Raw genomic sequence first — 20,991 nt, forward strand, 5'->3', positions numbered from 1 at the left:
AGCCTTCCAGCCCAGCTGGCTACTTGGGTTGGCAGTTTTCTAATGGACTGAACTGAAAGGGAAGATAAGGTCTGGGTTGTGGAAGAGTTCTGGGAAACTAAGCGCACTGGCTGCTTCCAAAAAGCAAAGCAAAACAAAACAAAAAACCTTAACCATCAGCATTAGAGTAGAGGGATGACTGCTCTGTTTTTAGGCTTAAAGGGACCTTGCATTTTTAAGCTAGGGACCAGGAAGTGGAGAGGTCCCAACTTTTGCAAGGCTGATGGTTTATTTTGTTCATATGTCAGACATTATATTTCTCAAACAAGTTATTAAATACATTTAATCTTTTTGATTCTGTAAAACCTTCCCAGATTCTCCCTAAGAGTGTCAATTCTAGTTTTTCTAGTTGAATGTCATCTCAATTGTTTAAGTCAGCACAAGTTTATGCTTTTTTCTTGCACCTTCATAGATATTTTCAAATGAAGCAGAGAAAGGCTGCATCAGGGTTTGTTGCCCAAATGCCACCTAAAAGATTCAAACTCAGGCATTTACTGAGTACCTCCTTTGGCTTGTGGGACTTCCCTGGTAGCTTAGATGGTAAAGCATCTGCCTACAATGTGGGAGACCTGGGTTCAATCCCTGGGTTGAGACGATCTCCTGGAGAAGGAAATGGTAACCCACTCCAGTATTCTTGCCTGGAAAACGCCATGGATGGAGGAACCTGGTAGGCTACAGTCCATGGAGTTGCAAAGAGTTGGACACAACTGAGTGACTTCACTTTCACTTTTCCTTTGGCTTGTACAGATGTCTGTATTACAGTATGTACATATACACAAATACACACACACTCACACATGTACAATATTATTCCCCCAATTATCATGTGAACTTGGAACAGGTACAGTTTCTTTTTAAGTCTGTTTCCCCTCAGTTTAGCCTAGGCCTGCACATAGTAGGTGATCAATAAAGGGTAACAGAAAAGAGCCAACCATGGAGAGAGAAAAGAATTGGGAGAGTGTGCTGTTGGTGAAGCAGAAGAACAGGGAGTGGCCACTGGTTCTTTGAGAGATTTTTTATTACCTAGATAGAATGCTAAGTGCAGTCTATCACTGGTTAGACAGTGACATATGGACCCCAAAATTGTAAACATTCACCCATCATGCTCTCCCCCCCTCTAGAACACTGCACTGTTATGAACACTGTTCGTAAACCCTGTTTTCTATTTCACTCAGTCAATGTCACTTCCTATCTGAAGCTTTTCTTGACTGCTGAGACCATGGTGGGCCATCATTTTCTATATGTCTATAGAGCCTTGGACAGTGAGTGGCATCTGGAGCTTGAACTTGCATCCCCATTGCCTGTTTATATAAATCATATATTGTTCATGCCCTACTGGGATTTTCTTAGTAGGGCTTGGCACAAAGTAGGCATCAAATAAATTTTTTCCAAATGAGTGTTGCAGAAAGTAGTCACTGTAGGTTCTGGCAAAAGGATAAAATGACAAATAGATTCAGGGTGATTATTTGGATGTTATCCAAAACTGGACTGAGGGAAAGAGATTTGAACATAGATACAAAAATCCTCAAGAAAATACTAGCAAACTGGATCCAACAACACATCAAAAGGACCACACATCATGATCACGTAAGGTTTATCCCCAGGATGCAAGGATTTTTCAATATACACAAATTAATCTAATTCTTTGAAAACTGATACAAATGTGATACAAACTGAAGAATAAAAACCATATGATCATCTCAATAGTTGCATAAAAAGTTTTCAACAAAATTCAACACCTATTTATGATTAAAAACTCTCCAGAAACTGGGCATAAAAGAAAACTATCTCAACATAATAAAGGCCATATATGACAAACCCACAGCTAACATCATACTCAATGGTGAAAAACTAAAAGCATTTCCTCTAAGATTAGGAACAAGACAAGGATGTCTACTCTCGCCACTTTTACTCAACATAATTTTAGATGTCCTAGCCATGGCAATCAGAGAAGAAAAAAGAAATAAAAGGAATCCAAACTGGAAAAGCAGAAGTAAAACTGTTTGCAGATACATGACACTGTACATAGAAAATCCTAAAGATGCTATCAGAAAACTACTAGAGCTCATCAATGAATTCAATAAAATTGAAGGAAACAAAAGAATATGCAAAAACCTGTTGCATTTCTATACACTAACAATGAAAGATCAGAAAGAAAAATTAAGGAAACAATCCCATTTACCACCACATCAAAAAGAATAAAATACCTAGGAATAAACCTACCTAAGGAGGCAAAAGACCTGTACTCTGAAAGCTATAAGACACTGATGAAAAAAAACTGAAGATGACACAAACAGATGAAAAGATATACTATGTTCTTGAATTGGAAGAATTAATATTGTCAAAATAACTATACTACCCAAAGCAATCTACAGAATCAATGCAATCCCTATCAAATTGGCAATTTTCAAAGAACTAGATAAACAAAATTTTAAAATGTGTATGGAAACACAGAAGACTCTGAATAGCCAAAAGAATCTTGAAGTAGAATAGAGCTGGAAGAATCATGCATCCTGACCTCAGACTATATTACAAAGTTACAGTAATCAAAGCAGTACAGTACTGGCCCAGCAGAAATATAGATCAATGGAGCAGGATGGAAAGCTCAGAAATAAACCCACACATTTGTGTTCAATTATTCTATGACAAAAGAGGAAAGAATATACAAGGGAGAGAAGACAGTCCCTTCAATAATCAGTGCTGGGGAAACTGGATAGCTATATGTAAAAGAATAAATTAGAACATTCTCCAATACCATACAAAAAGAAGCTTGAAATGGATTAAAGACTTAAATATAAGACCAGATAGTATAAAACGCTTGGAAGAAAACAGACAGAGCACTCTTTGACATAAATAACAGCAATATCGTTCTGGATCCATCTCTTAGGATTAATGAAAACGAAAACAAAAATAAACAAATGGGGCCTAATTATACTTAGAAGCTTTTTCACAGAAAAGGAAACCATAAACAAAACAAAAAGACAGCCCACAGAATTGGAGAAAATATTTGCAAATGAGGTAACTGACAAGCAATTAACCTCCAAAACACACAAGCACTTCATGCATCTCAATCTAAAAAACCAGACAACCTAATCAAAAATGGGCAAAACATCTAAATAGATATTTCCCTAAAAAGACATACAGATGACCAGAAAGCACATGAAAAGATACTCAACACTACTAATTATTTGTTGCTGTTGTTCAGTTGCTAAGTCATGTCTGATTCTTTGTGATTATTAGAGAAATGCAAATCAAAATGCAATGGGTCATCACCTCATCAGTCAGAATGGCCATAATCAAAAACTCTACAAACAAAAATGCTAGAGAGGCCGTGGAGAAAAGGGAACCCTACTACATTGTTGGTGGAAATGTAAGTTGGTACCGCCACTATGGCGAACAGTATGGAGGTTTCTTAAGAAAACTAAAAACAGAACTACCACATGATACTTCAATCTCACTCCTGGGCAAATATTTGGAGGAAACCATAATTTTAAAGATACAGGCACCCCAACATTCATCGCAGCACTATTTACAATAGCCAAGACATGGAAGCAACCGAAATGTTCATTGACAGATGCTGAATGGACAAAGAAGATGTGGTACATATATAAAATGGAATATTACTCAGCCATCCAAAAGAATGAAATAATGCCATTTGCAGCAACACGGATGGACACTTTTTATATCACTAAAAAAAGTGACATAAGTTGGACAGAGTAAGACAAATATCAATGACATTACTTATAGGTGGAATCTAAAAAAATAATACAAATGAATTTATTTGTATAACAGAAACAGACTCACAGGCTTCAAAAACAAAACTTATGGTTGGAAAGGTGTTGGGGAGGGATGAATTAGGCGTTTGGGATTAACATATATACACTACTATGTATAAAATAATCAACAAGGACCTACTGTATAGCACAGAGAACTCTACTTAATGTTCTGTAGTAACCTATATGGAAAAAGAATCTGAAAAAGAATAGATATATGTATATGTATAACTGAATCACTTTGTACACCTGAAACCAACACAGCATTTTAAATCAGCTATACTCCAATATTAAATAAAAATTTTTTTAAAAAATGAGATTTGGGGAAAAATTTCTAGCCTAGGATTTCCTTTCTTGTATCTTATCTAGGTCATCTTCTCCTTCCAGTTTGTGAGATAAATTCATAGCATGATAGCTATTCAAAGGTAAAGCCAACCCAGGGGCAATTGTGAAGGGAAATCCCTGCTAAGAAACATCAGGTGATGTATAAAGTATGTTTATAAAACAATAAAACTTCTAAAAAAGTAAATACAGGGACTTCCCTCACAGTCCAGTCATTGAGACTGTGCTTCCACCGTAGGGGGTGCAGGTTCAATCCCAGGTCAGGAACTAATACCCCACATGCTGTACAGCATGGCCAAAACATTAAATACATCAACAAACAAACCTGTATTCATATACTGCTTCAATAGAAAGAGAGATTCTATTTTTAAAAATATAGCAGGAGTTTTTAATACAGTTGGGCATATGTCCCCACGCAAGACATCTCCTTTGGTGAGTACATACCTATTTGTACTTAATCTAATAAGACAGACGCTCTTTGAAGCAGTCATTGGCTTGTTTGGAATCCCATTCTGTGTTTGAGCTAACTTTATTGGAATCCTGATGATGGCAATTCTTAAGTCTCTGGATGTCAGGGTTGGTTTTAAGAAATGGACAAAGCCCTTGGGAAGCCATGGCACTTGCCATGCTGGGTGGTGAAGCTGGTACAGCAGGTTTCGCAAGGTAAGGACCCTAAGGGAAGGCCTCTGGATCCAAGCCCTGGACTTCAGAGCCATTTTATGATACAACCCTGCTTTTCTGGGGGAGGCAGGGGGGGGCGGTCATTTTATGAACCAGTCATCCTTCTCAACTTCTTTAACATTTTTTAAAAGTTTTAATTTTTATTTCTTTGTTTCCAGTTTTTCATTCATTCTATTTCTTTTTTCTTTTTCTTTTTGGTTGCGTCATGTGACATGTGGCATTTTAGTTTCCCAATCAAGGATTGAACCTGGGTCCCTTGCAGTGGAAGCATGGAGTCTTAACCACTGAACTGCTAGGGAAGACCCTTCTTTAACATTTTAAGTGTCTCCTATATTTTGCTTTAGATATTTGTCTCTAAGATATGGATTTTTGTACTCATACAAAATGTGTTCTTCTCTTAAGTTCTGTTTGTACCCAGAAAGTCAGTCATCTGAAAGTATGACTTTCTAGCTGTAGCCTAGGGCACATGGGCCTCTCTGGACATTCCTCTTCTGTTTCCATGGGCCAAATAGGAGGCCAAGTTCATTATTTTTCACACGGGCATGCTTCACGGACCCCAGACAGACACTGCTTTCGCTATGTCCAATTTTCTTTTCTATCATGACTCCCTTTTATACACAGAAGTTGATTGTGTCAAATAGGTAATGAAAGTAAAGACTGGGTGTTTCTGTTGGCTACACAAAAATATTCAAAATAATCCTAATAGAATTAACCACAAAACCAAAGCTCGTTAAGTCTTGAAGTTCCTCAAGCCAGCAGGCCTGCTCCGCTGTCACACAGTGAGTGCATAAAGCTTGCACTGCCCAGGGCTTCCACTCTAAAACCCTGCCTTAACGCACCTCATACTTTGCTTCTCAATGGGACATCGGGATTCTGAATTTATCTTTTCCTGTTTGTGGTCTCTCCTGGCCTCTTGGACCTGAAGTTTGTCTCTTTTTCCCTAGTTTTCACATGCTTCATCCATCCTCAAACACGATTCTTAGTGCTAAGCTACTCTTAGCCACCCAATCTTGCTTGACCATTGGGATGTTATCCCTTAGTTTAGGTGGTTGTGAGCACTTCCACCAAGGTCATGTTGGCACCTCCAGCCCCAAATCTCTGAACCTAAAGTGAGTCTAAAGGTCACTAACAACTGAATTTACCCACTAACATAAGTTATTAACTTTATTTTACTTTTACCAATGTTTATCTGAAATTCTAATAATGTTAGCCTACACTCTGAACATCCCTGATTGAGAGCCTAGGCAGATGTGTGGCTGTTGCAAGCTAGACCATGGGTGGTAATATTTACCACTTATTTACCCAGCAGCCTGGAGATGGAGATGGAAAACATGACTCCACAAACTGATGTAAATAGAAAAATTGCATAGGCAGGGGCTCACACGTCTAGTCGCTTCATGGGACAAAGAGGCAGCAGTAGCTATAAGCAAGAAATCCTGCTTTTAACACTCTCAAAGTTGGCTCAGAAACAATGAGAACTTTCAGCAGATTGTCCTGTGTAGTTGCAAGAACCTTCTCAACAGCAGTACATCTGCAAGAAGCCAGTGGGCTGCTGGCCGGCTTTGTTGGTATTTCCTCTTTTTTCCTTCTCCTCAACTTTGCTTCTTCCAACTCTGGAGCCCTCTGGCCCACCTTCACCTTCGTGCAAGAACTGACTGTTACTTACCATGCCCTTTAGTGTCAGATCTGCTAAGGGAGACCGGTTGCCATGGAAATCTGGCCAAACATGTAAATCAACAGTGAGGAAACCCACGGGCTGAGCCTTCTTAATCAGATCCAGGTGACTGTTCAAATATGCATATACACTCTGGCCTCTGGAAGAGAAGAGGATGTTGTTTTTAAAAGGCGGGGTAGGGTCAGGGAGCAAACTGCTCTGTAGAAAGAAACTGTTTGTACTCCCACATCAGATCCAGAAAGTAAGTGGGGTCCCAAAAGCTTCAGCAAAGAAACTACCCCCAACTTACAGAAATCAGCAAACCACACTCTCGGATCACATTGTGCTCTCACCAAGGACAGGAAGCCTGTCCTGGTGGAAGGTGGAAAGGTCTGGACTTGGAAGACCAGATCCAAGAATGGCTTTTCTCCATAGTAGGTATGTAACCACGAAAAAGTTATTCAAACTTTCTGAACCATTCTTTCTGCATCTGTAAAAAAAGCCATTATAATTTCTGCCAAACTGACCTCATAGGATTATTGTGAAGATCAAAGGAGACTATGTAGGTGAAGATACACGATTTTGCAAACTGTACAGTGCTGTACATATGTAAAGGATTTTAAAAAATCAGTATTACTAATTGTAATAATAATTTGACATATGGAGACAAATGTAAGTTCCCAGACTCAGGATGGGAGTTTGCTGAAAGCAGTGATAGGCTGGGCTGGATGTAGTTGGGATCAACAGCTGGGAGACTTGATTTCCAACCCAAACCTACCTAATGACAATGCATTAGTTCTTGTTCTTTTTAAGCCTTAGTTTCTTCATATGTAGAATGAAAGAGATGACCTTTCTCATTGTCTCAGTCTATTTACTTGAGAGAGAGCCAGAGAGGTTGGGCTTGGGAGAATGGGCTTAGGGCAGGCAGAACCAGGATCTGTATCCAAGACCATGCTGGATAGAGATCGTGGTTCTACCTGTTCTCACTGGGTGACACAAGCCAGTGACTTAACCTCTCTGAACTTCAGTTTCCCATACATGTAATGAGTGGGAAATTTCACCTTAGTGGGTGAAATCTCATTGCATGACACAAAGATTAAAGTTGGTTAGCCTTCCTCTCTTTAAAGGTGCTTGCTTCTCTTGAACTGACAATTCTAGAAGAAAGTGGACTAGTATCCCATGCCACCACTCACCGTTGCCCTTGGAACTATAGCTTTAAAGCATAAAAACACAGCTTGAATAATGGTAAGTAAAAAAAGTATGAGAGATCAATGACCAAGAGATGTTGATACATAAGACACCTAACATATTTATTATTTATATTTAAAATGCTTTAGGAGTACAGCTAAGAGATTCCTAGTTTTAGTTTTGTGAAACTGAATGTCTTTCTGGATCCTATGAAATTCCTGAAAAATTTTTACACTAGGTATAAAGAAACAAACAGTGGTGTTTTTCAAACTCTTACAGTATATAAATTTTATGTAGAACTCCAAGATAGAAAATATAGAAAAAAAAACACTAATCTATGTAAGTACTTACATGTGTATGTGAGAATGTGTGTGTGTGTGTTTGTGAGATGTGTGCTGGGTGGAGGTGCGGGCAGTCCTCCTTACCAGGCGCTCTCTTTGGTCCTTGACCTGACATCTCATTCCCATTTGGAAAAATCTTTCAACCTATATCAGAAAATGAAGATCTTTTGTGGAAAAGGCTTACTAACCACAGCAACATTAACTGCTGCTCCTTCTTCCTCTGGCCTTCAACCACAACCCAGTGAGCCAGGTACTGGTAACACCCCTTATAGAGGGAATGTGTAAGGAGTGAAGACATGTGACCAAGGTCAAACTTAAACCCTCTCTGTGATTCTGAAGCCATGTGCTTTCTGTATCTCTGGTCAGGAATGATTTGTCAAAGCCCCAAGTTTAAGCTCTGTTTTAGAATGATTCTATGATAGTGTTGGGCTTCCCTGGTGGCTCAGCAGTAAAGAACCTTCCTGCAATGTCGGAGATGCAGGAGACTCGGTCTCGACTCCTGGGTTGGGAAGATCCCTTGGAAAAGGGCATGGCAATCCACTTCACTATTCTTGTTTGGAGAATCCCATGGACAGAGGAGCCTGGAGGGCTACAATCTACAGGGTTGCAACAGTCTATACAATTGGACATGACTACAGCAACTGAGCACAGTGCATGCATGACAATGTCAGGCAAGGGTCCTCTGAGGTCTTCATAGATGACAAGGCCAGAATCACACATCTGGGAAGAATACGACTGTACCCTGCTTTTACATTTCCCAGCTTCTCTGCTGCTAGTCCAACAGAATCACCCGGTCAACAATGGCCATAAGAACATCCTTTCCACCTACAAGTCAAGAGTCTGCATTAATTCTAGCTTCAGAAAAACATCACTGTACTTAGGGTAAAGGGATTAACAACAACAACAAAAAAGCACATGTCTATAAATCTTTTGTCTCTCAAGGAATCTCAGAGCAGGGCATTTGGTTTCAGACATCTGGGTCAATAAGAATCTATTGGCTTAATTACTATTGATTCGTCATTGTCTCATTTACTGTGGGTCTTTGCAAACAGTGAGATTCATTTAGCCTCTACATATATGGTCACTCATGCACTAATGAGATCCCTGGGGGATGGGGCATATGCTTACCCCTTTGACTCCTAACCTCCTCGCAGCTGTATGTTTATTCTTTGAATGCAGCCATTCTCCGGCACATTTTTTCAATTATCCCTTACCATGTGTGCTATCTGAGTATATCATTCAAAATGAAATGCACTTGGAAAACATTAAAATAACAAATGCACATCATTATTCACATAATTTTAACCTTGCATGGTGCCTTTTTTGGTTCTGACTTTGTTTCAGTTTGTATGTTTTATCAATTCTTTCCCAAATGGCGGTCTGCCCTCTTTCAGCTTGGGAATCATATATTAACTGTTCTTAGTGGATCTGTCTCCCACTTTCTCATGAAAATTCCAGGCTCATATATCCTCTCTTACAGAGAGAAATCCTTGCTCTCCTAGTCTTGGTGTGTATGAAGGAAATACAGTTTCAACAATGACAAAGCGACTTCACTGTGTGCCAGGTGGCTGGCCAGACACACTAAACCTCTCCAAGCCCGGTTTACTTTTTTGCCATCGGGGCCAATACTTTTACCCTATAGGCTGCTCTGAAGATTAGATATGGAGTCCTGAGTACTACAAAATGATAGACGATCAATAAATAGTTCCCTCCTGTTTCTATCACAGGACATTCATTTCTAGTTTTTTTCAAAATATAAGAGTCAGGGAAGATTAGTTTTTTCAGACTTTATGTCTCACAATCTTCAATGCAGACGGACCCTTGGAATCTCCCCTTTCCTTCTCCATAAATCATTTAATTCTTTGGATTCACAGGCTGCCCTAAAGTATGGTTACCACATTTTCAAATCCCAAATCAGAACACATGGTGTAACTGAAGAATTGGTGCCCTTTCTAGGAGAAAGAGAAAGTCTTGGAAAAGAAGCTTCCACACTCTTTCTAGTTCCTCCTTCCTGACCCACTGCAAAAGGTATTCTGCTTGCACTTCCCCTCTGCCTTACCCCACCCCATTCTACTGAGACCGGCCCCACCATAAAGATCAGTCCCCTCTTTGTCACTATCTCCAGTGAACCATGATTTACCTTTATTTCACTTGAACTGTCTTTTGCATTTTGTACTGCATGACCATTCCTTACTCATTTGTTTTTATCCCCTTGTTTCCAGGCCACAATTCTCTTTTGGTTTCCTATCTCCTCTCCAGCTGGTTCCCTTCCTCTGTTTGTCCCTAAGTATATGAAGACTCCCAGAGTCCAGTCCACTGTCCTTTTCTCATTCTTTCTCTGTCCTTGGATGATTCCATCTTCCTTTCACGGCCCCAGTTAACCATCTAGTGCTGAAGACTTCCAAATATATGCCCTCATCTCCAGCTTCTTTCTCTGTGATGAGTTCCATGTCAAATATTCAAGCACCCACCAAATGCTTCCCCCTGGAAGCCCAAAGGGACCTCAACTAAAGACAGCTATTAGGACACACATCATCTTTTCTGACATACTCAATCTTCCTTCTATGCTCCTTGGTTTGATCAAAGCCAAGCTCACTTAACTTCCCTGGTGGTTCAGTGGTAAAGAATCTGCCTGCAACATAGGAGACATGAGTTCGATCCCTAGGCAAGGAAGATCCCCTGGAGAAGGAAATGGCAACCAACTCCAGTATTCTTGCCTGGGAAATCCCACGGACAGAGGAGCCTGGTGGCTACAGTCCACGGGGTCACAAAACTGCTGGATAAGACTTAGCAACTAAACAACAAGAAGCTCACTTAAGTGGTTGCTCAATCATTTTAGGGGAAGAATCAGAGTGGGTATCATATTTGACTTCTCTTTCTCCCTCAGTTTCCAAATTTAAGTTTTCACCAAAATCTGTCAACTTATTATTTTAAATATTCCTCTAACCAGCATACTTTTCTCTTGTGCAACTGCCACTCTTTATGCATGCCTCCTTAAATGCCCAGATTAGAGCTTTGGCCTCAACTTATCTCCCCTGTTGAAAATTTTGCCCGCTTCAACTGGGTTTTCTGCACTCCTTCCTGGGTGGTTCATTGAAAAATGCAACTCTGATTATGACTCCATACCTACCTAAAACTTTTAGTGGCTCCTTCCCATTGCCCTCACGATAAAGCATAAGCTTCCTTGTTTGACATAGATGTTCTTCCTTATTTAGTCCTTGTCACACTGTTCCATACTACAGACATGTTTTCCATTCCTCCTCCCTCCTCACCCCTGCACACATCATGCTCCAGTGACACTAAACTACTTCGGATTTTTCAAAGTATGCAGGTCTTAACCTCTGAATGTTTGCCTATTCTCCTTCTCTCCTAGAATTCTCTTCCTTGCCTCCTTTACCTGCCTATGGTAATCATTGTTCAAGACTCTTTAATTGAAGTATAGTTGGTTTACAGTGCTGTGTTATTTCTTGGTATACAGCAAAGTGATTCAGTTTATATATAAATAACTTGGGCTTCCCTGGTGGCTCAGCAGGTAAAGAGTTCACCTGCAATGCAGGAGAAACAGGAAATGCAGGTTTGATCCCAGGGTTGGGAAGATCCCTTGGAGGAGGGCATGGCAACCCACTCCAGTATTCTTCCCTAGGAAACCCCATGGACAGAGGAGCCTGGCAGGCTACAGTCCATAGGGTCACACAGAGACAGACATTACTGAAGTGACTGAGTACACACACATACATATACACATACATATACAAACATACATACACATATATGTATATACAGACATATATGTATGGGTGTTCTATATATATATATTCTTTTTCAGATTATTTTCTCTATAGTTTATTGTAAGGTATAGAGTATAGTTCCCTCCGCTATACAGTAGAACCTTATTGTTTATCTATTTTATATATAGTAGTTTGTATCTGGTATCCCAAACTCCTTATATATCCCTCCTTACCCCCTTTCCTATTTGGTAACCTTTGGTGTTTTTCCCTTCTGCTCTTCACATGATTATCTCATTTTTATCCCTTTTGTCTTAACTGTGTTTCCATTAGCTGGGGTTTCCCTGACCACCTCATCTAAATGGGGTTCCCCTGATATTCTATGACTGTACTCTGTCAGTTTTTTTCATATCAGGTCACCATATATTTATTCATGGGTTTGTTTACTTATTAACTGCCTGTGGCCTCCTGTGGACTTTAAGCTTCATGAAGGCAGGGCATCACCAGTATACATTCAGAATTTACCAGAGAACTTGGCACACAGTACCACTCAAGAGTATATATCAAATGGATGGTCCTTCTGCCACTATATGATAATTGTCCCAATGTTATCTGTATCCATCTCTGGAATCTGAACTCCTGGGAAACAGTCACATCTGACTCATCCCACCAGGTGTTCAACACGGTTACTAAAGTGTAGAGTGAATAAATACTGATCCCACATGGGATATTAGAGGTTATTTTTTAGCCTCTCCATCTCATTGTAGCACAGGGCTGCCAAAGAGTAGATTTCTGTAGTCACATGGACACAGCCTTCCAGGAGTGTGGATGTATCCCACAGAAGAGGGCAGAGAAAAGGAATAATCATCTTGTGACATCCACCCCCCTGCTTCCACTCATGTGCCAGGCGCTATGTTGGGCTGCAGTGAATCTGCTGAGAGGCAGAAAATAAAGAATTGATTTCCTAAGTCAGCATAGCCCTCAGTCTTCTTAGCACCCTAATGAGCACTTTCTTATACTTGCCCAAAGAACAGAAGGCAAAGAAAGGCATTGTAATATCCAGCTTATGTCTATTTAAAAAACATTTCTCATCCAAGAGATATCAAGAATTCACTAATTATCCTGGCACACCCCGGGGGATAAAAGGTGTTAATATCATCACCCTGGCTTTATGATTGCCAGAGCTCAGGGGAGCCTAAGTAAATACTTGTTGATAGACTGATGGTCCCAGTTGTTGGAATGAGAGACCAAGGTTGAAGAATCCATACAGGCCAAGGGAACACAAGAACGGATAGTGAGGACAATGTTTACAAGTGGAGTCCCTATAGTACTCATTTCCTCATCTAGAATTAAATGAGATTTTATATATATATATATATATATTTATATAAAATTATCACTAAACACAGTGTTAGGCACATTGAAAATTCTTAAAAAGTGTTCTTGGCCTTTCTTTCTCGAGGGGGAATTTATACAGATTTTAATGGAAAGATTTGCTGCTGCTGCTGCTGCTGCTAAGTCGCTTCAGTCATGTCCGACTCTGTGCAACCCCGTAGATGGCAGCCCACTAGGCTACCCCGTCCCTGGGATTCTCCAGGCAAGAACACTGGAGTGGGTTGCCATTTCCTTCTCCAATGCATGAAAGTGAAAAGTGAAAGTGAAGTTGCTCAGTCCTCTCCGACTCTTAGTGACCCCACGGACTGCAGCCCACCAGGCTCCTCCATCCATGGGATTTTCCAGGCAAGAGTACTGGAGTGGGGTGCCATTGCCTTCTCCGAATGGAAAGATTTAGATATACCCTAAGATTTGGCATATGGGGGACTAGTACATTTTAAAAGTGATCCTCAGTGGGATTATGGAAATCACAGAAACAAAAGCGGTTTGAAGAAGAAATCAGAATAAAAAAAATTGATTGTCCTCAAAGGAATAACAAAAAAACTCCAGGGGGAAGTGGGATAAAAGAAACACAGATTGAGCAAGAGGATGGGAATTAGCAGAACCTTGCACCTCTGAGACTGGAAGTGAACAAAAATCACACCACTGCCTGCAGTGAGGCTGCAAAAGTAGCTCAGAATGGGGCTGGGCTTCTCTGTCTCCAGTCCTCCTCCTCCAGAAGATTATCAGCCTGCTGAGGTCAGGATCCCTGGATTCCACTGACCCCTCTTCCCACCAATGGTCTAGTTTATTCTCTATAGAGCACCCAAAGTCATCCTTTAAACCAAAGTCTTTAATAAAGTCCAGTGGTCTCAGAGCTTTCTACAATGACCCACATGGTTTGGCCCTTGGCTAAATTTCAGCTCTCATCTGTCCCCCATTCTCTTCCACTTTGGTCCAGCCATAGTGACCTTTACAATGTCTACTGAGTTTGCCAAGCTGGCTTCTGCCTCCAGGCCGTGGGACTTGTTTCTTTCATCCAAAGGGATCTTCTTTGCATAATCATGACTCGTTCCCTCTCCTTATTCAGAGTCCTCTTTGAATGCAACCTAATGAAGGATGGCTCCCCCACCTGAAATAGCTCCCATCCATCACCTTAACACCTCTCATTCTATGTCTCCTTACTCATCTCTATTTTTCCTTTATGCTGCTGCTGCTGCTAAGTTACTTCAGTCGTGTCCGACTCTGTGCGACCCCATAGACGGCAGCCCTTCAGGCTCCCCGTCCCTGGGATTCTCCAGGCAAGAATACTGGAGTGGGTTGCCATTTCCTTCTCCAATGCATGAAAGTGAAAAGTGAAAGTGAAGTCGCTCAGTCGTGTCTGACTCTTAGCCACCCCCTGGACTGCAGCCTACCAGGCTCCTCCATCCATGGGATTTTCCAAGCAAGAGTACTGGAGTGGGGTGCCATTGCCTTCTCCAATTTTTCCTTTATAGTGCTGACCAATTCCTGGAGTATGTGTTCTCTCTCTCTCTGCAGATATGCACATACATATATGTATGTGTATGTGCATGACCATAATTTCCATGAAAACAGGGACTTATTTATTTCTTGTTCACTGTTATACCATAAGTGTTCATAAGACACTTAGCAGACAGTCTGAGGACCCAAATTTTAACCTTGGCTCTGCTGTCGACCTTGAATCCAGTACTTGTGGATTATTATCTTCCCATCAAATCCTGCCATCACCATAACCTCATTCTGAAACACTGGTAAAGAGTCTTTAAGAGAAGTAAGAAAATAATAGGCAGACTAGAGGAAAAGAGCTGAAGTTATAATCAATGGAAAGTGATCTCTGGCAAAGCAGTAAAATATGTGGATATTTGGCCCCACATAGAAAGAGACTCTGGTTGTCATTTACATGCATTGGTACATCTAGTTACTGTTTACACACTTGATAAGCTCATAAAACAGTCCTCTTCAGGATGAACTCTAGGAGTACAGTACATGGAGAGTATAAAATACTAAGTCTGTTTATCAACATTTGTCTCTATGGTTTCAAATAGGATTTGCTGATGCTAAGCTCTGAGATAGGGGTGACCTGCATTACTGTTTTCAGAGAGCTCCAAGTCACACCAAAAGAGGCATACAGTTTTTCATTCTAAGGGATTTGTTGTCCCTTCCAAATAACCAACTTCACATAATAACAACTATCCTTATTTGGTTCTAAGATCCGAAGTATAGTGAGTGCTATAGTCCTGATACAGTCTATTTATAGATCTGATAAATAGAGACATTTTCCTTTGCAAGATAACAGAAGGAAACTAGAAGGGAAGAGAATCAACACTGAATGCCTACTAAATATATGAGCTGGAGATAAAATATAGAATTAAATGAAGCCAACGATGTAGATGGGGTTATAGAAAAAGACCACGAAGAGAGAATAGCTCCAAGAATGTAGCTGTGATGAACTCTGATGTCAGTGATCAAGAAGAGGATCATGAGCTTGAAAAGGAGATTAAGAAAGAGTCAGACATACAGAAGCTTCACATACATGGGTGAAGACGACATTCTAAACAATCAACAGAAGAGAGTATTGGAAAGAGAGGAGTGATTACTGGTGCCGCATGCAGCTGGGAGTTCAAGGAAAGGGACTGCAAGGCATCCTGTGTTTGCTGAAAACTGGGATATTAAATGTTTCAGGGGCTGATAATAACAGAATTCAAACTCAAGTGGGCAAGGAAGGAGTGAGGAAACTGACCAGGAGTACACACAATGCTTTGGGTCAACTTAGCTCTAAAGAGAAGGAAAAATACAGACAGGCAGTTGGAAAGGGGGTTGAAGTCAGCTGGCACGTGAAGAGATGTGGGATTTAAACCTAGCCTGACTTTAAGAGTGAATTCCATAAATTAATGCTTCTGGACCACCCTATGCTGTGGTTTCTCTGAGTTTTCATGCTAATCCATAAATTCTTTCTTCCTATTTTCAGTCAAAACTACTTACATGAGGTTCAGCTACAGAAGAAAGTTCTGGAAATTTTGAGTATTTCATGGCAAAGTCTAAACTATCCCTTAGGTTTGTGCTGAACTTTAAGGTCTTCAGAGACTGGTGTTTCCATGGTCTACTTTCATCCTCATAATACTTGGAAAACTAGTTAAGCAGGGTGGTATTATTGTAATTTTATGGGTGAGGAAACTGAGTCATCAAGAGATTTATGGCAGAATCAGTACAAGAAGCCAAGACCTCTGATTCCCATTCCAGTGTTCTTGATACTCCCTGAGAGTAAGTAAGGTGATGGATGACGGATATCTGCTGCTTAACCCTAGAACAATCCCCTCCAAAAAAATCCTCCTCTTTTATGATCATTTGTAATAGCAGTAGAAGTTGTGGTAGTGGTGGTTGTCATTGTCATTGTATAGTTTATGAAGGCTTTCGAAATACTCAAATTCTTGGAGCTACCCACAGCTGGCTCTCTCCTGTCTACTACCTCATGTCAGTTAAGGAAACTAAGGTTCACACAACAATGCATGTGAGAGCTGGGATTTGAATCCAGATCTTGGAACTCTGTATCTGCCCTCTTTTCTGTGGGTTAAAGGTTTATAAATGCTGGATCTCCTCGAGAATCTGATAAAAGCTATGGCCTCTCTTTCCAGAAATATACACATAAATATGTAATCAATAAAACTCTGCACACAATTAGCGGTTCACTGATGAACTGAGGTTAGGCATCCCTCCTCTAGGTTATGTAGTCTCTAAGCCAACTAAAATGCTAATTATTGGTTAAGTGGTGTGATCCCTCTAGTACAATGGTAATGACCTTGTACTACAGACTCCTAGAAGGGAAAAACATACGAAGCCTTTCTGAGACTCTTGGTCGGGGTCACACCCCCTCTATACCCTGACAACATTGTTTATATTCTAGTCAGTATGCACTTCCTTCTGCTCTGTGCAGGTGTGCCTTTCCATGATTGCATGTCCCTTAGTGGAAAGGAAATGTCTAACACAAGTGACTACAACACCTTTCATCACTATCTATATCAGTTCAGTTCAGTTCAGTCGCTCAGTCGTGTCCAACTCTTTGCGATCCCATGAACCGCAGCATGCCAGGCCTCCCTGTCCATCACCAACTCCCAGAGTTTACCCAAACTCATGTCCATCGAATTGGTGATGCCATCCAGCCATCTCATCCTCTGTCGTTCCCTTCTCCTCCTGCCCCCAATCCCTCCCAGCATCAGAGTCTTTTCCAATGAGTCAACTCTTCGCATCGGGTGGCCAAAGTATTGGAGTTTTGGCTTTAGCATCATTCCTTCCAAAGAACACCCAGGACTGATCTCCTTCAGAATGGACTGGTTGGATCTCCTTGCAGTCCAAGGGACTCTCAAGAGTCTTCTCCAACACCACAGTTCAAAAGCATTAATTCTTCGGTGCTCAGCTTTCCTCACATTCCAACTCTCACATCCATACATGACCACTGGAAAAACCATAGCCTTGACTAGACAGAGCTTTGTTGGCAAAATAATGTCTCTGCTTTTGAATATGCATTTACTAAATACCTATTACAGGTATTCAGTAAATCTCAGCAACTGTCATTGTATCCCAGACACTATTGAAATTCATTTAATTTTCTCAACAACCTAATGAGGTGCTTACTATTATTTTCCTGTAGAGTAAATTATGAAGGCACAATGAGGTTAAATAAGTTGTGAGGGTGACAAGCTACTAAGGGCTGAAGCTGAGACAGGCAATTTGGCTCCAGAATCTATAATAATAACCTTCACCTTAGACTTTCTCCCTTTTGCCAGGTACTAGCTACACTGATGGAACTTCTCTGATAATATTATAAAATACCTTACTTTTGTTAAAAAGCCCAACAATTAGCATTAATATCATGGAATTAATTTGATAATTATTCTTCAAACTTTTTTCAAAATCATTTTAGATTTACAGAAAAATTGCAAAAACAGTATGCAGACTTCCCTTATACTCATCATCTAAGAAATTAACACAAATACTATAGTATTACTAATCTCTATACTTATTTGAATGTTGACAGTTTTTCCCCACTAATGGCCTTTTTCTGACTAAGATCAAAACCAACCCATGATCAAATATTGTTTCCAGATGCAGTAGCATCTTAGTCTCTTTGAATCTGGGACAGTTCTCTAGTAATTCCTTAAATTTCATAATCTTTGAGGCATGTTTGCTAATAATTTTGTAGAATGTCCCTCAATTTGGGTTTGCATAATGTTTCCTCATGTTTACACTGAGGTGATACATTTTCGGTTAAACATTACAAAAATGATGTTGTATTCTTCTCAGTGTATCATAAAATGAGGTCCATGATGCTGATGTATCTTATTGCCAGTATTGTTAGTCTTGATCACTTGGATAAGGTATTGCCTGCCAAATTTCTCCACTGTGAAGCCAAGATTTCTTTACTATTTTTCTTTTCTTTTAATAAGTATCTTACAGTGAAATACTATGGGACTATGTAAATACCCTGCTTTTTAAAAAAATTTATTTTTTTTAATTGAAGGGTAATTGCTTTACAGACTTTCATTGTTTTCTGTCAAACCTCAACATGAATCAGCCATAGGTATACATATATCTCCTTCCTTTTGAACCTGCCTCCCATCTCTCTCCCCATCCCACCACTCTAGGCTATTACAGAGCCCCTGTTTGAATACTCTGCTTTGTATCAGACTCTCACTCATTAATTTTATTTATTTACTTGAAATACAGTTGATTTACAATGTTGTGTTAGTTTCAGGCATACAGCACAGTGATTCAGTTATACATATACACATATTCCTTTCCATTAAGGCTTATTACATGATATTGAATGCAGTTCCCTGTGCTGTGAGTAGGACTTTGTTTTATATATATATATATATGTATATATATAGTAGTTTGTATCTATTAATCCCAAACTCCTAATTTAATCCTTCCCCAACTTTCCTTTTTGGCAGCCATGGGTGCTGGGCGTACACATTGCTAGGAAGGTGTCATTACTTCTAAACCATCTCAGCAGAGATTGCTAGAGAACAAATAAATATGTCACACCCACTCACCCATGAATATATGTGTCTATATTTATTTCTACCTAGATCCAGCAATATATAAACTAAAAAGCCACAAGCTGATACTGATACCTCTGACTTTCACCCATTACTATACTGTTCATTTTAACATTTTCCTTTTCTTGTCTATAGAAAACCTGGCTCTCATCATCTGCAAAAAAAAAAAAATCTATTTTTCTGCTCAACTATAGCATACACATAAAGGATTTTCAGAATAGCTAACTGATACTATAAAAAACAAACTCATTAATAACAGCATATTATTTATGTAGTTATTTCTATTTTTAGCCATACAGCATACTCTCAAAATATTCTTTCTCAGAGTTACTTAGGTTAGTTTTTTTCTTTCTCAAATCTCTGTTAGTGTGATTGTGTTATTATTAATACAATAGGTTCCTTTTTTTTTTTTTTTACTATTTGCACTTCACCCCCATCACACACATCTATCCAAGTATCTATCTATCCATCCATCCATCCATCCGTCCCCCTATCCATCTATCTGTTATTTATTTTCAGAGGGACATGAAGTACCATCGTGATTCTAAGAGTCAGAGTTATATAAGAAGGCATACTCAAAGAAGTGTTGTTCCCTCCTACTATCCTGTTCCCATTTCCCCATTATTTCCATTGCATTCCTACCCACACCCCCCTATAGTTAATAACTTCATTAGTTTCTGATTTAACTTTCCTATACTTCTTTTGCATAAATGAGTAGATTCACATATATTTTCTTTTATCACCTTCTTTCTACATAAAAAAGAGTATACTGCAAAACTCCTTTATACTCTGCTTTCTTCCCTTAACAATATATTCTAGAAACCACTCCTGTCGGTTACTATCTTGTTTCATAGATGAAAAGACAGGCTTAGAGAGATTGAATAACTTACCCAAGGTCACACAGTTAATAAGTAGAAAAACTGTATTCGAATCCAAGAAGTTCTGACTCCAAAATCCATGCACCCTCTTCTACATCAGAGCATCTCAACCATGGTCACTACAATATTCTATGGGGATCTCTAGGTTCTTTGTGAGTTATCGTAGGCTGTTTTGAAAATGAATACATGTATGTTCTGAATCATCCAGATGACTGTCTTATAACTAAGAACTTCCAGGCATTTTCATTGCTCACAGAATGTGAAAATCATGCAGCCGCCTAAAGTCAGTGCCACGGGTGCAGATGGGCTTGGGAAGTTGTAGGGAACAGAGAGAGCCATTACCTGGCTGTGGCCTTGGCTTGTAGTTCAGGAAAGGCAGCATGGCCCTGCACCATGTGGTCTATCTGAAAAACAAGAGAGAGGGGTCAGTTTTATAGCTTCTCTAGCTTATGTTTAAGCCAGAAGAAGATACATTAAAATGTCTGTTTCTTTCAATTCCTTGTCTACAGAGGAGCCAAGAATGCTAAAAAGCTAACTCAGGAAGAGGGTCTCAGCTCTTTCAGAAATCTAGCTTTGTTTAACTAACTGCTGGCTTCTTGGATTTATAAAACAAAGAAGTTTAAAGAGAAGAACAGTAGGAAATGAAACTCCCAAGGCTGAACTGGTAGCAGCAGGTAGTGTCAGATCTAAGAGTGAGGTTTGACAGAGGTGTGAGAAGGAGGTATAACTCAAGTAACTCAGGGTAAGTGTTTGGGATTGGGGAGGGGGACCTGGGTATTAAAAACACTGATCTCTGGGTTACATTATCTCCCCCTCCTCCTGTTACCCCATGCTATCACCCCAGGGCAATGCCAGACCTTGAATTACTCTCTGCATCTTACTAATGGAAAAGCTGAGTGAAAGAGACTCTGAGGAGGGA

The 20,991-nt window shown here is 39.9% G+C and overlaps 1 protein-coding gene across 9 annotated transcripts in view; it reads right to left on the reverse strand.

Moving 5' to 3' along the window:
- Window positions 1-20,991, reverse strand: part of FGGY (FGGY carbohydrate kinase domain containing) — a 523,869-nt gene that overhangs the window by 137,452 nt on the left and 365,426 nt on the right. For all 9 annotated transcript variants that reach the window (XR_009735607.1, XM_061413058.1, XM_061413061.1 and 6 more), the window contains 2 exons: window positions 20,415-20,476; window positions 6,502-6,649 (listed from right to left, as the gene is read on the reverse strand). Coding sequence is in view for 8 of the 9 variants with exons in the window: in XM_061413058.1 (XP_061269042.1) it covers window positions 6,502-6,649; window positions 20,415-20,476 (210 nt within the window). In the remaining variant the exon portion in view is untranslated. The remainder of the gene's footprint in view (window positions 1-6,501; window positions 6,650-20,414; window positions 20,477-20,991) is intronic.

This window comes from Bos javanicus, chromosome 3, assembly GCF_032452875.1.
Source record: "Bos javanicus breed banteng chromosome 3, ARS-OSU_banteng_1.0, whole genome shotgun sequence".
NCBI lineage: Eukaryota > Metazoa > Chordata > Mammalia > Artiodactyla > Bovidae > Bos > Bos javanicus.